This window comes from Condylostylus longicornis, unplaced genomic scaffold (assembly GCF_029603195.1).
Source record: "Condylostylus longicornis isolate FDR11 unplaced genomic scaffold, ASM2960319v2 ptg000084l, whole genome shotgun sequence".
NCBI lineage: Eukaryota > Metazoa > Arthropoda > Insecta > Diptera > Dolichopodidae > Condylostylus > Condylostylus longicornis.
Genome location: NW_026578052.1, coordinates 7,942,320 through 7,961,514, shown reverse-complemented (window position 1 = coordinate 7,961,514; position 19,195 = coordinate 7,942,320). Strand labels below are relative to the sequence as shown.

Sequence of the window (19,195 nt, the reverse complement as noted above, 5' to 3'; positions counted from 1 at the left end):
TGTATAACATACAGTGTATAACAATTTGGTAATAAAATTTTTTGTATAAATTATATTTAGCCACAAAAAAAAAATTTTATAATTAATTAAACAAAAACAAATGTAAAATTTTTTTGTTTATTTTTTTCTAAAAATCATTTAAAATTTTTTTTTAATTAAATTAAAAAAAAAATTAATATAATTTTTTACAAAAACTCGAAATACAACAACAACAAAAAGAGAACCAATATTATTAAAGTGATAATTAAAATCATTTATAAAAATATTATTAACCTTTTAACATTATTCTTTAATTAACAAAATTAAAAAAAAAAAAATTAATACTTCACATTAATTATAAAAATTATTTACACATGTACTTGGCGTATTACGAATAATAAATTGGAAAAAAAAAATATTTAAATAATTTATTAAAATTATTGAAATTTTCAAAAATTTTGTTACACAATGTTTTGAATAAAAATTTTGTTAAGTGAAAAATAAAATTTTTTTTTGATTGTTTTGAGTTTAAATATTTTGGCGCCAAAATATTTCCAAATGTGTTAAAATAAAATGATCAAGGCATTTAAAGCCCATTATTTGTATTACAATAACACATTCAATTACAATGGAGGGGGGCTTAACAGCTTAATTTCCTAATTGAAGGCATTATAATAAATTTAAAGAAGTTAAATAAGAAAAAAGAAGCAATCAGGTTTATAAAAAAAAAATATTAACGCATTTTACAAAAAAGAAATTATTTTCCCTAAAATTTTACCTTTTTGAGTGATTTATAGGTGACAGTTCGAAATTATTTAATTAATAATTATAAGGGGAGAGTAAATTTACATGAATGATTTTTGCAGCAACAAATTAATTTATTCAAAATTGTTTAATGTACCTATATAAAGTATGTACCAAAACAAAAAAATTAAGACTGACAACCTACTGATATTAATAAGATTCTTATGTTAATTAAATCTGCTTGTATAATAAATAATATGTTTATGTCGTATAACAGTATGATTGTATAGAACAAACACCGGTCTAGAGCATTTTTTTTTTTAATTACTGGCAACACTTTAATCATTCATATTAAGTGCTTAATTGGTGTCCAAATAATTTTATATTATACATATATTTTCTAAGTGGAGTATAACAATAAAAATAATGATGAATTTTTTAACTGTTCAAATTAAGTTTAAATTGTAATATTCAAATTAAAGTGTTTTTGAACAATTTTACCTACATACACACGTTAGTATGTATATATATTTTACAAAAATTTCGTTTTATACACAAATATTTTCATTAATTCCAAAAATTTAATCTAGAAATGATAGAAAGAGATAGACAAAAAAAAAAATTTTTTTTTTTAAATCCCAAAACAAAAATTTTTTTCTTTTTAATTTTCTAATTTTAATTTTACCATAAATGACCACGGAACATTTTTATTTCATTTTATTGAATAAAAGTAGAAAAGAATAATAAAAACACAACAGTGTAGGTACCTACTTTCATAAATTTATTTTACACATTTACATACCTACATTTAAACATTAAAAATCACTTTTTGTTTTTCTGTTTTTTTGTTTTTTGTTATAATTCAGGTCAATGTACTAAATACCTTGAAACTAATACATAATGTTAAATAATAATGTAGGCAACTAGTACATGTATGAAATTTTTAAAAGTTGATAAAAGACAGAAAAAAAAAAAAACAAAAATAAAAACATTGTATTTAACACTCTTTATTAACACATTAGAGAGAAAAAAAAAACAATAATAAATAAACAACAAACAAAAAGCCGAAAGGATAGAAAGAGAAAGAAATACGAGTATATGTACTGATGTACATACATATACCTACTAACATATTATAATAAATATGAAAAATATGAAATTAACCTTGAAAAAATAACACCATTTTTGTTTTTGTTTTTTCTTCTAACACACCACACTAGAACGCCATACAAAAAAAAAAATTTTTTCTCTCAATTTTTTGTAATAGTTTTTATTATTTGTTGTTGTTATTTTTTTTTCTACTAATTTTTGTTTTTCATTAGAAAAATATGATAATTCAAAATCAAACAAAAAAAAATTAACCTCTTATCAATAAATTATTAAAAAGAATGTTATCATTTTTGTGATTAAGTAAACTAAAAAAAAAAAACAGAAAAAAAAATAGCAAAAATAATATTTGAAATAAAAAAATTTTTTTTTTGTGTTTCTCTTACGTTGTATGCAAAAATATTTTTGATTTTTATTTCTGTAATTTTAATGAATGAAAATTTATAAATTAGTAAAGATTAAGAATAAAATCAGAAAAATATTAAAAATTTAATAAATATTCCCCTATGTTACATATTCACCACATGCATAATTCTCTATTACTGGTTCTCTCGTTAAAATTAAAGTATGAAAGTTGGTATGCGTGCCCAAATTACGCAATTCAGTTAAAAATAAATTTTTAATTATTAGAGTCTTTAAAACAAAAGATTAAAATAAAAAAAAAATATTAATTATTAATTAAATTCCCCTACGTTACATATTTCCCACATTATTCTCTATTTCCGATTCTCTCTTTAAAATTAATGGTTTAATATTCTTCATAACTTAATTCAGTTAGGAACAAATTTTAAAGTCTTAGCCTTTAAAGGAAAAATTTTGAATTTTAATTTTAAAGAGACCATTATTCATTAATCTCGTTTTTCAAATCAAAAAATGGAACACTGTCATTTCTTCCAAAATAAGTACATTTATTAAGATCCTTTTATTTCAACTCATTTCAACTCAAAAACTAAATATTCAACCTACATTATGATAGACAGAGAATACTATAAAATATTAATAAAATTTCTTTGGGAAATTTTATACACGTGCTATAATATCGTAATAATATTTTCTGTATTAAATCACGTAAAATAACATGGATTATAACTATACTTAAATTATTTAAGAATGTAGATTATAGTAATAGATAAAAAAGTCAATATTTAAGTTATTCTAAAAATTAAAGAGCGGGCATTTAATAAAAAAATTTTTAATAAAATTATTGGTTTCCAACTAAAAATTATAGATGAGAGGAGAGGAGGAGAATGGAGAACTAGAAGAGTGTTTTCACTTTGTAAGCTTTTCATAACAGAAAAGGAAACGAAAATCCTTTTTTCGTATATCATACTTCCTTATTATACACCGTCCGTCCATCATGTACATATGTATGTAAGTAAATTGCTAAATGAATTCAACAAATTTTTTTTTTGGAAAAGGAAGAGACAATATTGAAACAGATTTGATTATTTTTATAATTTTTAAAAATTGTGGTATGAAAATAATTCAGGCGTGAATAGAACAAAAAAGACGAAAAAATAAATAACCGAAATATTAGGTCCTTTTATCATCATCATCAAAATCATAGTTATCATTATCATCATCAATTGCATTCTATCTTCCTATGCATATACAATAATATTGTACGAGTATGTAAGTGGATGGATGATTTTTCTTCTTACCTTAAAATCTTTAAGATCTAAAACTAATATAAAAAAATTTGTATATATGCGCCTGTGTTTATTAAAATAAAAAGTGAAAACATCTGCCATATTTTTTGTTTTTTTTGGAGTTCTTTACCCAAAATAAGAAAAAAGATAAGAAAAACGTCAAGCCAAAGCATAAAATTACCAAAAAGAAAAAACAAAAACACACAGACAAAAGTATAGAACAACGTCATTGTCCTTTTGGATGACGAGAATGCCACTCACTCTTTAGAGAAGGTATAATTTTTCATAATCATCATCTTTAATACTGTATAGAAAACATACAGACTCATACAATAACTTACAATTCCTATATTACTTATATAATAATCTTAAAGAGAAAAATATATATATATAAAATTATTTGGCTGTACCTTAACTTAAAAAAAAATAAAAAATTCATTGACCTCAAAATTGAAAAAATTTTTCTATACTTAAATTTTTAAGAATTGAACAAGCAAGCAGACGGCGCATTAATTCCCTTTTACCATACTATAAACAATAACATTAATTTTTCTCCTTTTTTTTTTTTTTTTTTGTTCAAAATAGATGACAATGATTACGAATGATGTTGATGATGATTGTGTTGTGACGATGATGATGTTGACGGCGTCGCTAACGCTTTATGTACATCCATACATATATATATGTATGTATACATATATATGTATATATACATATATATGTATAATATGTATGTATGTATAATTATTTAAGGGCTAAGAAAAATATTATAATAAACACATTTGATTTCTGACTTATCTTTAAAGTTTAATGCCCATCTAGAAATACGGATCCTTTTATATTATTACACATGAATTTTTTGATTATTCTTTGTAAGTGTATGTATGTATGCATATGCATGTATATCAGTTGTATATGCTATAATAATTCACTGCCTACATAAAAAACTATAAAAATATAATTTTAACTCTATAATATTAAAAATTTTGAAAACCACAGTCATTTATAGAGTAGAACGTATGTCATTTAATAAGAACAATAAAACAACAACAAAAAAAAAAAAAAAGGATTTTTTTTTTTTAAAACACATTGAGATTTGAGGGACTCGGAAAGAAAATAAAATTTAAAGAGAATAAGAAAAACACTAAAAAATGGAAAGAAAAAATTTCGAAAATAAAAATAACATTGAAATGAGATGAGAGCCATAAGGAAATTTTTGGTTAATTTTTGTTATTGTTTTTACATTAAATGACAATTAAAATTCTCAATTTTCTCCAGAAATCTCAAATATAAACTCAATTTCTCGTAAAATCAAGAGTGAGATATATTTTTTGTTACCCAAATTGTTGGTTACTTTTTGTCGGATTTCTTCTTTTAATTGAAAAAAATTCTGTACAAGAAAAGAAACAAAAGCAAAAGCGAGAGAGGGTTAAGTGATTTTAAAGATTTTGGAAGAAAAAAATAAAAACGTAATAAGAAAAACACATAAGGACCAAACATAAACAAAAACGTAAATTTTAAAATTTTGTATTAAAAAAAAAAGGGAGAGAAATAACACAAGATGGTTTTTGACTTTTCGAAAATAAAGAGGTCATTGATTTAATTTTTGTTTTTTTTATTTGAAAACTTTTGTTTTCCTAAATTCTGTTAATTTATTGTTTAATAATAATTCCAGAGTCTTTAATAATATTTTCAAATTAAATACGTACAACTTATATACTATTAATACCAGCATATTTCTGCATTATTAACACATGCATATATGAACAATTGATATAAACAATTTAATGGGGTATTTAAAAGTCAATAATTTAATGTAGATTTTGTAATTATTAAAAATGATATAATGGTTTTCGTAATTCGTTTAATAATTTAAAATTCGGCATAAAATTCAATATAAAATATAAGTGCATCTAAGAAAATCAGATACTCTTCAATATAATATCAAAAATTTGTTGTTAAATTAAAAATAATCGAATAATAAGGGGCTTATTTAAGAGATTTGGAAGAGAACAATTAATTAATTTTTTTTTAATATATTAGATTTCATTCGATGAATATAATATTTTTAAATTAATCCATACTATTATTAAATTATCTGAGAATAAACAAGTTATGTTAAAAAATTAAAAGATTGAATTATAAATAAAAAACAAACCCACGCCTAATATAACACGATTATAATATGTACATAGAGACGAACATATATGTATTATCCAACATAAGCCCCCCAACATAATTCATGTAGACAATTAATTCTAAAAATAACTAAAATATGTCGATTCAATTAAACTATAAATTTATTAAAATATTGGAAATTGTAAATTGAGTAGATAAAACCATAAATAATCTTTATCACAAAAGATTTATAATAATTTTAATGTTAACAATATAAGTACTGTTATAAAAATTATATAACAGTTTAGTTTAATTAAGAATAAATATACTAATATAATCTTTTAATCCTTAAAAATATAATAGTTAATAATAATTATCGATAACATATATAGACTTACATATATATATATAGAGTTCTATAACAAACAAAAAAATTTTAACATCGCAACAAAAAATTTTATAATCAAGTTCAAGTGGACAATTAAAATTCTGCATATATATGTACATATAAATATACCTACAATAGGGTAACAAGTACAACACATGCAATATATTTATTTACGTACTTTATAATGAATGAATATTTTACGTAAAAAAAAAAAAAAACAAATACAACATATGCACGTCAAAAACTACACAGCAAAAAAAAAATGAAAGAGAAAATAATAAGCAAAAAACAAAACTTAGAACTTTAACATTGGCCATTAAAAAAAAAAAAAAAAATTGAATAACAACTGGTGTTATTAAGCTTTCATTCTGTTTTTTTTTGTTGCTTTTTTTTTTCAACTCATCAAAAGTTTGATGAACTTTTTGCACACTTTAAAATATAATTAGAATTTTTTTTTTATAAAAATTTTTGAAATGCATTAATTTCAAATTCAATATACGGTAATAAAAAATTATTTATTACATATTTGTAAAATTATTACAGTACACCCTCAGTATTTTCGAAAATCAACATTTTCGTTTCTTTTTGTAATTCCGAAAATTCTGTGTTCCGAAAATCAACTTAAATTGTTCAAACATTTTTTTCCATCAAACATTTTGTTCGATCAGAATTCAAAATCATTTTCTACATAATATTTTTTCGTTCTACATATAAGTATACATATATATTAATTGCATTGTATACTTATATAACGTATCGAATAATACAAAATTTCAATCGAATCATACAAAATTTCAATCGAATCATACAAAATTTCAATCGAATTATACAAAATTTTAGTCGAATCATAAAAAACTTCTGTTGAATAAAATAAAATTTCAGTTGAATAATACAAAATTGCAATCGCATCATACAAAATTTTAGTCGAATCATACAAAAAATCGGTTGAATCATACAAAATTTAAATTTTTTTTTTTATTTTAATTAAAAAAAGAAATCAAAATTTAAATAAATAGAATTAATTCTGTATTTATAAATAAAATTACTGTCATTCATTTCAGCTACAAACCCATATATGTATACTTATATTTAATAAATCAATATGGGGAGAAAAAAAAACAATTCACGTGCCATATTATTAATGAAATTTCAATATTAATTTAAAAAAAGAAATATATGAAAAATGCTAATCAAACATTGAATATTTTGCGCGATCATATTTTTTTCTAGTTTTTCTGGTTTGCTTTTTTTTTTGTTTTTTGGCCTTCTCATAAATAATAGTTATCGATAGTGTAAATTAAAACAAAGTAATTAAAAAGTTGCAAATTACAATTTATTTTTTTAGAAAATGTTTTTTTTTCATAAAAACAAAAGTTAAAAATTTGCAACAATTGCAATTGAAAAACAACCTATACACAATTGCACTCGTGCATATTTTGAAGTGTAAGTAAATAATATTTTTTTTTTTGTTTTAAAATAAATAAAATTTCATAATTCTTATACTTGTTTATTTGTTTTCTTGCTAATCTACTTACTAATATTTCAAAAATAATAATGATAATGAAAAAAAAAATCTTACACGCGCCTCCTATTAAAATACTTTAGATTTGCAATTTTTTACACATATGTTAGCAATAAATATTGTTTTTTATTTTTATTTTTTGCAACAAATTATTTAAAAATTATTTGTAAAAATTCATTTTATTCTATATGTACATACTTATACATACATTATAATATTTACATGTGTGTATATCTAATTATATATTTTTATAATTAATATTATTGTTGTTCAAATTACAAATGAGGCAGCCAGACAATTATAATACTAGAATCATATTTATGCATGCATGATATACTGTACACATATAAATACTTAGTTATAAGTAAGGGTAAAAATATAGGAAAATTTTCATAAAGAAAAATATTTATTCAAAAATATATGTAGTTAATTTAACTTGATTATTTGTTTAATATATGCAATTATATAGGCAATTATTTATTAAGTTTATGGAAATAACAAATAAATTTTAAATAATTCTGTAATTTTAAACTTGCCTTCAATTCTCACTTCTATAAAAACTGAGTGAGTACCTATATAAGTATGTAGTTTAAAGATAAAAAAATAGTGAATTATAATTTATAGGGGTGATTTTGTTTTATAGGGGTTTTACGCGCATGAATGCAAAACTTGATTTTATTAAAATTCGTTTTGTGATATAATACAAATTATCCGTGTTCGACTGTAATTTGCAACAATATGATTAAATTTTAATAAGTGTGCATAATTATATTGTAGGATTAAAATAAATTTCACAAATAAAATTTAATAAATACAAAAATTTTGCTTTTTCATTTATTTTCAAATTCTTAGTGAAATTCAAAAAAAAAAAAACAAAAAAACAAAAATTTATTAAAAAAATAATATTGAAAAATTCTTCCGGTTTCCTTTAAAAAATTCTTTCATATTTTTTATTCTAAAAGGCATTTAAACTTTATCATATAAACATTTTTTACATGATATTTATGTAAGTATGTATATTTACAATATATGTACAGTCAGCGACATAATTAATCGTACGAATGAAAAAACCTTAATAAAAAACGAAATTAAATAAACTAACCCAATTTTCAAATAGAAACAAAATTAAAACAAATAAATTTATTAATTCAATTGAAATTTTTGCAAAAATTATAAAAAAAATTTGAATTATAACAAAAAACATAAAAAATTCATTTAAAAACGCGACATATTTAATCGTACACATAATTTTAACCAAATTATTTATAATGATTTTCAATTCTAATTCCTTGTTTAGTATTTAGTGTTGCCACCACGTCATTTTTGAACCTCTTGCAATCTATTTAGCTTTGATTCAATCAAAGTTTGTAAACATTTAATTGGTATATTCTCCCATTCTCGTTTAATGGCAGTTTTGAGGGTAACCTTGGAAGTTATCTTGTGTTTGCCAAGTTGATTTTCTGAAAAATTTCAAATGTGCTCTATAGCGTTGTGGTCCGGTGATTCTGGAGGGGAATGAAGTTGCTTTGATACATTAAAGAGAAGCCACTCCTTTACAATACCTGAGGTACGTTTAGGATCATTCTCCTGTTGAAAAATCCAGTCATTTTTATAACACATTTTTCGAGCCGATTCTTTTAAATTACCCTTAAGAATATTTAAATAATGAAATTTATCCATTTTGCAATCAATAAATTCAAGACTTCCAACTCCGTATCAAGATATACATCCTCAAACCATAACATTGCCTCCACCATGTTTTACAGTGGATACTAAATTTTTTGTATTGAGTGCCTCCTCTTGTTTTCTCTAAATTTTAGATGGCCCATCATGTCCAAAAATATTAAATTTACTCTCGTCAGAAAAAATTACCCTTTTCCAATGAGATAAATCTGAATTAATATGACTTTTAGCAAATTTCATTCGCTTTTTCTAATTAGTATCTGATATAAACGGTTTTTTTCTTAGAATATTCTTAGGCACGAAAACCACTTCTGTTTAATACTCGTATTCTTTGAATTGTACGACTATAATCCTCTTTCTTATAGCTTTCTGAAATTGATTTAGCTATTTTGATACCAGTTAACTTAGGATTTTGCCTTATTTTTTTTAAAACTTGTCTTTCTTCACGTTTGTCCAATTTTCTAGGCCTCCCAGTTTTTTTCCTGTATCGAAAAGAACCAGTTTTCTTAAAATTTTTAACAGTTGATTTACTCCCTTTTCGAATTTTAGCTATTTCACCCAAAGAAAACCCTTCCGAGTGGTATTTTATTGCGAGTTCTCTGAACTCAATACTGGATTCTTTATCTTTAACCATATCGAACTAATATTAAATACTGACCATTAAAATTTCTACAAAAATAAACGCATTGCATTCAAAATTGCCTCTAAGAATGATAACAACTCAAAATTTTTATAAAATTCTAAAATTTTCATCAGAAAAATAACCTTAAATTTATCGTACGATTAAATATGTCGCAAAAATAAGTAGGAAAAAAACTAATGTGCAAATTTGAGGATTACTCATTCGCATTTCTCACAATTTTTTGTAGCTGAACACAAACATATATTCAATCAAGTGTTCCTACAAAATTTCATTTTCGTATACGTTTTAGAAATACAAAATCGGGCGCTTTTATCATGCGTACGATTAATTATGTCGCTCACTGTATGTATATTTACATTAAATTATGATCATAATAATTCATAATTCATTCAATCAATATTAAATATTTTATTCAACATTAATACAAGTGTATATAAGAGTGTATATATATATAGAATAAGCGTATAGGCAAAAATATGGAAATTTAACAGGAGGTGGGCATTAGAGGCACAATCAATTTTCATATCAATATTATATCAATATTTATATAGACCTAAGTATACGAGTATGTACATACATATATTCTTTTTATTACACCACCCTACACACATGATTTATATTTAATAATATAAAAGAAAAAAAAAACAAAAATATGTGAAACAACACAGAGAAAAAATAAATATGAGAAAGAATCAAAAAAAAAAAAATATGATGAAATAAAAGAAGAATAAAGAGAAACAAAACTGCAAACAAAAAAAAAAAATGAAGACCGTGATTGAAATTTTAAATAGGTGCCGATGACGCCAATATACCGCAATAAAAAACATATTTATTCATTGTTATTAATATAAGTATATATACTCATATATTGGCAAACTTTTATACGTATAACATTGTATGTAAATATGTTAAGTTATACTTAATTTGCAATATAATATTCTTATAAAATATATCTATACATATATATTAAATACACAATATACAGATGTATATATATAATACAGCGAGATATACAAACACACAAAAAATAATTTCTGTGATTTTTTTTTTTTTTTTTTGTGTTATACTTGTTATAACTTAAAAAAATATTCTAATATATTTATTAATGTAAATTCTCTCATATGGTAAATTTAATATTAAATAATGTTCATTATACATACATATATTTGTATGTATAAATATATACAATATTTATTATAAAATATTTAAATATGATCTAAATGTATGTATGTATATAATATTACAAGATATAACATTAAAATGAATTAAAAACTATTAGGTAAGCGCGAATATATCAAAATCATATATACAATTATATTTAGATATTTACATACATACATACATACATATGATATATATACATACTAATATTATTCTTGTATATTTATATTAAAAAATAAAAAAAATTATGAAAAAAAAAAATCAAATGATAAAAATAGATTAACATACTTATAGGATACAAAATATTTCTGTTATACACTTACATTATTATGTAGATTATTATGCTATGTATGTATGTATGTAACAAACACGCAGTATTGGGGGGTTTGTATTACGACGAATGAATGATATTTAATGTGGGCGTTATATAAATTGATGTTTTTTTTTTATATAAATATTATTATCCTTTTTTTTTCGTTCTTTTTGTTGAAAATTAATAAGCTTAAAAAATAAGAAAATTTTTTGAAAAATTGTAACTATTTAAAAGTAAGTACAATTAATTGGATAATTATTTTTCAAAAAAAAAAGTTAAGTTTAATGATTTACTAATCTGTATAAAAAACTAAATTTACACCCACATAAATATATACATATGTATATGTATTTGTCTAATGCAAAAGAAAGTTAAACTTTTCTACAATTTGCAATAATTGAAAACTCATTTCAATATTAATAGATGTGGTACCTATTCAAAAAAATTGAAATTTACTAGGCTAATCTAAAATCATCCCCAGTTTCCGAAAACCAATAATTTTATAGCAAAATTCAACTTATTGCTAACTAAAAAAATATCAAAAAGCCCCAATACCTAGGCAGACGATCAAAAAAATTTATAGCAAAAATTTTAAATTTTTTTGCTACTTACAATTTAATTAAAAAAAAAATAAAAGCCGAAGAAAATATAAAATTAAAAATTGTGGCAAAAATATAAAACAAAATTAAAATTACATAAAAAAAAATATTTTTTTTTTTTCTGCAAATTTTTTATTCGAAATAATTGTATGTAGGCTGTTGCTGTAATTGACTTTCGATAAAATTATATTTTTTTTCGGTCCTTATTAAAAAAAAGCAAAAACTTTACGCAAAAATGCTAGTAAACACTAAGTATAACAGTATATATAACAGTAAGTATAACAGTATAAATACAGTAGAAAAAATATATAAAATCAAAAAAAAAAAAAATAAGAAAAGAAATAAAAATATTCAATAAATTTCTGTTTTCTATTAAAGAAAAATAAAAAGTACAAAAGAAACAAAAATAGAAAAAAAAGAGAGCAAATAGAGCACCATCTGACGACAAAAAATTTTCGTAACATTTTGTAAATTTTAATAATATAAACGTACCTATATGCCTGCATACATAGATAAATGTACAAATTTTATATTTTCTTATATAAAATGACAATAATATCATTTTGCTAGTCTTATTTTTCACAAAACAAGAAAAAAAAATTTTATATATAAAAGAAATTCGCTTAAAACTTTTTATTTAAATAAAAATAATACACAAGAGAGAAAAGAACAACAACAACACAATGGCACAACACAGCAATCATAACAATAACAATAAAAAAAATAATAAAGAAAGAGAAAAAAAAAAGTTTTTCTTTCTATTAATAACTTGTTGCATGACTTGTTATTTTATCTTCTATTACTTATTTAGATTTTTGTTTTTCTTGTTTTTTTTTTTTAAATATTTACATATAAATAACATTTATATACCTACATATTTTCTGTATATATGAAAAAAAAACAAAGTATTTTGCATAAAAACAAAATTTTATACAGTTAAATTACTTTATATTGAAGAAATTATTTAACAACAATAATAAACGCGAGAGACACATAGAGAGAGAGAGAGAGAGAGAGGGGAGGGGCGGGAGAGTAATATTACATAAATGGAGAATTATGTATATAAAATGCCTTAAATATGCAACAGGTACCTGTATAACCTTTTAAATCATTTAAATATTCCTTAATAAATTTTTGTAAAAGTATTTTGTCACTTGTATCAATCTTACAATCAATTACTACTCGTATCAACTGTTATAAAAACCACTGTATAGGCGCAACACTAAATTGCTATCAGAGAATTCAAATTATAAAGTTTCGGTAATTTTCTCAATTCAATGACAATAGTTATTGTGTTTCAGAGATTTCAAAATTATTAAATATCTTAATAAGAGAATGTATGTTAGCAGTGTTGCTTTAAATTCTCTCAAAATGCAAAAAAACTTATACTCTCCGTAACAGTAATAACAATATTAAATTTTGAATTTGATAGCAAAATAACAAAGAAGAAGGGGTTCTACTGTAAGATTATAATCTATTTATTAAATAAATTAATACAAATAAAATGTACATTTTCTTTTTTAATAATAAAATAAGCAAATAGAGAATTTTTGGGATATTTATGTTTTTAATTTTCTCATATTATTTTTTTTTTATTTATATAAAATAATAACTATTGTACTTTAAATTAACCTGGAGTTGTGTGCAAGATAAAATTCTAAAAAATTTATAAGAAAAATAAATCACTTTAGATTATAAATAATTTCTGTTGTTACCCTGCATAACACTATTATTGCAATAAAAATATAAGTTGTTAAAGTAGAAAAATTCAGAAATTTTTTGCTCAAAATAAAATACAGGACTTATGTATGCTCTCTAAATTAAAAAAAGTAATTAAAAATTTCACTTACTTGCAACTTCTTTTTTCGTTCGAACTTCTTTGGCATGATATACCGTACTAAAGCTACCTTCTCCAAGATATTGTTCAAAAATAAAATCATTTGGTGTTTTCTTAGGTAATTGTTGTTGTTGCTGTTGGGGTTTTTGTTGTTGTTGCTGCTGCATTTCTTGTTGTTGACTAAGACCATTCATTTGTCTTAAACCATCATTTGATGATGATGATGATGATGATGTTGCTGCTGCTACTGATAATGCAATTATATTTGAAGTTATAGGTGCCGAGGATGATGATGATGTTGCTGTAGCCGACGCCGTTGCAACAATTGATGATTGTGCTGTTGTATTTGAACTACAACTACTACTAATATTACCACTATTATTACCACTATTATTTATTGATGTTATTTTATCAAATTGATTTTTATTATTTGTTGTTGCTGTTGTTGTTGTTGTTTGTGAATCACCATTATAATATTGATATTGCATTTTATTTTCATTTAAATTATTAATTTTACTACATTTACAATTGCTGCTACTATTATTACTATTATTACTAATATTTTTAATATTTGTTATTGTTGACGATGATATTGTTGTTGATAATGATGATGATGATGTTGTTGGTAATAATTGTGGTGTACATAATGAAAATCCTGTTGGTGTAGCTGATGATGCTGATGATGATGATGATGTTGATGACATAACTGTTGTTGATGTTGTTGGTATTTGTGATGTTGTTATTGTTGATGATGAATTATTACAATTATTTGATAAATTCATATTATAACCACGACAAACAATTGAACTTTTATAACCAATTATACAACAATGTTCTGATGATTGTATATTTTGTTGTTGTTGCTGTTGTGGTTGTTTATTCATTTTATTAATTGTAGAAGAATTATTTTGTATATTATTGCTATTATTTGTTGAATTATAATAATGATTATGATGATCTTGTATTGATCCAGTTGCTGTTGATGTTGCTAATATTGGACAACAATCATCTAATTGACAACAGCATTGTTGTTGTTGTGATTGTTGTAAATTATTACTATTACAACGTCTTAATAAACGTGATACTGATGATGCTGATGATACAGCTGATGTATTTGATGTATTTGATATATTTAATTGTTCTTTCATTTTAATTTCATCAAAATTATTTTCATCTAATGATATTGGGGTAGTTTGCTTCTCTTTTGGCATAGCTGGCATTGTACTAGATAGCACCTGTTGTTGACCGTTAATCTGTAATAAAAATAATAGAATTTAAATTATTAATATAATTTTAAATTAAAATTTATGAAGTATATTCAAAAACATACAAAGTATACTTATAATATTAAGTTTTATAATAAATGGATTATGTCTTTATTATTTAAAAGAAAAAATTGAAAAATTTGTGTCAAATTTGACAATTTATTCAAGTAAATTATGTGTGAGAGTTTTGAATTTTTCTGAGTTTTCTTATTTTTTTTTTTAATAATTTATAGTTAATAAATTAGTTGAGAAAAAGTCGATTTTTTTTCAAATAAGTCGCACGCGAGTTAACATTGAAACATTCATAAATATTCAATGAAAGCTTTTGTTAAATAAATTTTAAATGTATTCCAATATTTTATATGTGATCTCAAATTTCATTTAATCTGTTATAATTTTTATTTTCTGCTTGTTTTGCTCTCCCATTATAATAAATAAAATATTTATAAATACCGAATTTCAGTATTTTAAATTCATAGTGGAAAATTACTATATTACTAAAAAAAAAAAAATTTTTTATTATTTAAGAATATAAAAAATAATTTACGCAAAATAGATCAAAACCTGTTATTTTTTTTTAACACAAGTTAAGTAAATTAAATTTCTCAACAGTATCGTCAATGTTGTATGAGAAAAGAATTGAATTTTTTTTACTCTTGTCCAATTCTTTGGAAGGTAGCATAATGGAAGGAGAGACGACGATTTAATACGTATTTATACAAGTATACACAATATGTATAATAATTAACTACATGGTGAATACAATGTGTGTGGCTCTCAAGCATATTATTATAACATAGTATATATATTAGTATATGAATAAATAAGAGATGTCAATAAACTATGGATAATGTTTAATACTTAATATTGTTAATAAAATAATAAACATAAGAATTTTTGGAGACAAAAAATAAAATTGAGAGACTCAATATATATTAATATACTCTCAATACATTAAATATGTATACTAACAATTAGTCTGAAAAAGAGTTATCAAACTTTATCGTAAATTTGGTCGTATATGTAAAGAGTACTTTTTTTATAGTATTTAAGTATTTAGCAGTGCATTGATAAGACTTTGCAACTCCACATATTAACAGTGTGGGGCATAGAAAACAAGCATACAAAAGTGTTCTACATAAAAGTAATAATAGCATTAAAATATTATAACCAAAAAAATGTTATATTGTAATCTGTTATACATATTTTTTTTTGTGTTTTAAGTGTTGTTAATAATAAAAATAATTTATAATCAAAATTATTTTTTATTTTATAAAATTACAAAAACAAAAATTAAAAATGTTTATTCCATATTTTTCTTGACTTATCTTTTATACAATAATAATAAATAAAAAAATTCTAATTACTTATTATGAAATCGTAAAAAAAGAAATGTTTATGTAAATTATAAAAAGTAATTAAATTAAACAATTTATTTACTTTACTTACTTAATACGAGTATAAGTAAAAACAAAAATTAAAAACAAAAAATTTAAAAAAAAAAACATTCCGTATAATAATTATTAAGTATAAGTAAAAATGTTATACTACTTATGATGGGAGATATGAATAAGAAGAGAGAGCATGAAAAATCTCTTTTTTTTTTTTTTAAAGCTCAAAATCAAGGTCAAAAATTTTGTAGATTATTGAACTGGACCAATTTGAACTGTGATAGACTAAACGACTGGGCAAAAATAATGTGATCTTTTTCATATTTTTTTTTTATATAAAAAATTTTTTTTAATGTTTTTTTTTTTTTGTTTTTTTCTTATATTATTGCCTTTATTTTACGAAAATAGAATCTTTATCGGTAAAAAAAAAAAGTAATATCAAATGGCAAAAGAAGAAACAAAATAAAAAAAAAACCTGAAAGGAAAATTAAATGAAAGTAAATAATAAGTATATAAGAAGAAAAAATAAGAGAAAAAAAATCCGAGTTCTGAGATTATTAAATAACATCAACAAAAAAATCAAAATTTGTAAGTATTACCTATGAGTTATAATAATATATGTAAGCATATTTATATGTATAACAGTATAACACATAAGTTTTTATTGTAATTAATCACGGATACAAAAAAAAATATTATTAGCAATTGAACAAGTTGTGTGAGAAAAGAATTGTTATACTTAATAAAGTTTTATTTGTGGGGTTTTTGTTCGTCGTCATTCAACAACGAACAAAAGAACTACTCTCTTTTTGTGTAGTAAAAAAAGTTTAATAACCCAGAAAATAAGAAACACATTTTTTTTTGCACTTAAATATAGTTAATTCGCAAATCTAATGAGTCTTAAATGATCAGGAAAATAATTATTTTTAGAGTACACTCACATTACCAATTTTTTTGAAATTTTTTTTTTTTTTGGTATTATTTTTTTTTATAGTATAGTAATATAGTTGTGAATCGATTGTTTATTGTAATAGTACTAATTTAACGAAACTAATTTGTTATAATTGTGAACACACACATTTAAAAAGCAGAAAATATATGGGCGTCTTTCGAAACACAGATTTGACACCAACTTTACTAATTCAGTAATAAAATCTTTATAACTTAATAATCGATTTAACATTAGGTGAATTGCATGCTGTTAGACATCCCATAATTTTATTTGAAATTAATCCATTAAAATATTCTATATAAAAATTTCAAATATAAATTTAAAAATATTAAATTTCTCCTTTCATTTTCTTGTGATTTCTCTCCTGAAATGCATCAATTAATTATTATTAATAAAAATAACAATAACATTTTAATTATTTGTAGAGTAGTATAATGTATTCTCTTATTGTTTATAATACAAAGTGAATTCAGAGTGTTATATGGCATAAATATTCCCTTCTTCGTTTGCATTATTGTGTATTAAAATTATAGTTGTATTGCAATTAATAACAGAAATCCAATCTCAACAACAAAATATCTCAGAAAAAGTATAACAGAATAATAATTACTCTTTAATATGAACCCCTTACTTATTAATAAACCATAATTTCACAAAGAATAATATTATCAAGTAAATTGAAATTGTATAATTTTAAAATATATTAAACACAGTATATGTTATACATATTATGTATAACATTTTCTTAAACAAATAAATAAAATATTTTTGATTTAAATAATTTATATTTTTAAAAATTTTATTATAATTAAGAAAAATTATGAAAATATTTTATGAGAAAATTTTATAAATTTTTATTATATTTTGTATATGGGATTTGATATATATAAATGTATATCAAAAAATTAAATAAAGAAATATGAAAAAAAAAAGAATTTTTATGCGTTTTTGTAAACATTTTCAAGGTAGACAAAATTTTTATAAAATTAATTAAATTGTTGTTTTTAAGAAATTTTTGTGCCGATGTTATGTACTAATGCGCAAGTATGCCTATATAATTTAAGAAAAATATAATATCGTTTACAAATATATTTTTATATTTAGTTTTAATTTCATTTAATTCAATAACCATTCAGATATTGTCAATTTGGGATATTTAAGCCAAAAATTTTAGAAATTTTACCATATACCAAAACATTTTTCCCGAAATTTCCGAACTAATTTGTATTCAAAACTTGATAGGAAATCAAAATTTTATAAAATATAAATTGCAATTTTTGAACACTCAATAATTAATTGATTTATTTAAATTTTTAATTTGTAAACTTTCTGCTATTTTAATTTCAAGGTACAATTGAAGAAAGAAATTTATTTACAATTCGAACAGATTTTCCTCATATTTAAAATTTATTTAATTATTATTATTAATTTTATATAAAATATAACAGTTTTTATTTTATTTTCTATTTTGATTTTTATTATTATTTATTTTATTTTATATTTTTCTTTTATATATTTATACTTGTATATTAACATATTTTATATTATTAATAAAAAAGTAAGAGACACCATGGAAAAATCACGACTTATCTGAATGATATTTTTTTTTATTATTATTATATTTTTTTATTCGTATATTTTGTTTCTCTTTTTTTTAAATATGTGAATTCTCAATTTTTTAACACAATTTCTTGTTTTGGAATAAAAAAAAAATTTTTTTTATGTTTTATTAATTTTTTGTTTTTCATTTTGAACGGATGGAATATGTGTATGTATATACATATTATTTGTATAACAGTATACCTTTAAACTTTTATAAAATTAGTAATAAGCAAAGGATATTT

At 21.8% G+C, this 19,195-nt stretch overlaps 1 protein-coding gene across 2 annotated transcripts in view; it reads right to left on the bottom strand.

Annotated features, from left to right (window-relative positions):
* LOC129613550 (3-phosphoinositide-dependent protein kinase 1) overlaps positions 1–19,195 on the bottom strand; it is a 71,510-nt gene that overhangs the window by 22,138 nt on the left and 30,177 nt on the right. For both annotated transcript variants that reach the window (XM_055527665.1, XM_055527664.1), the window contains one exon: positions 13,757–14,996. In XM_055527665.1, coding sequence (XP_055383640.1) covers positions 13,757–14,996 — 1,240 coding nt within the window. The remainder of the gene's footprint in view (positions 1–13,756; positions 14,997–19,195) is intronic.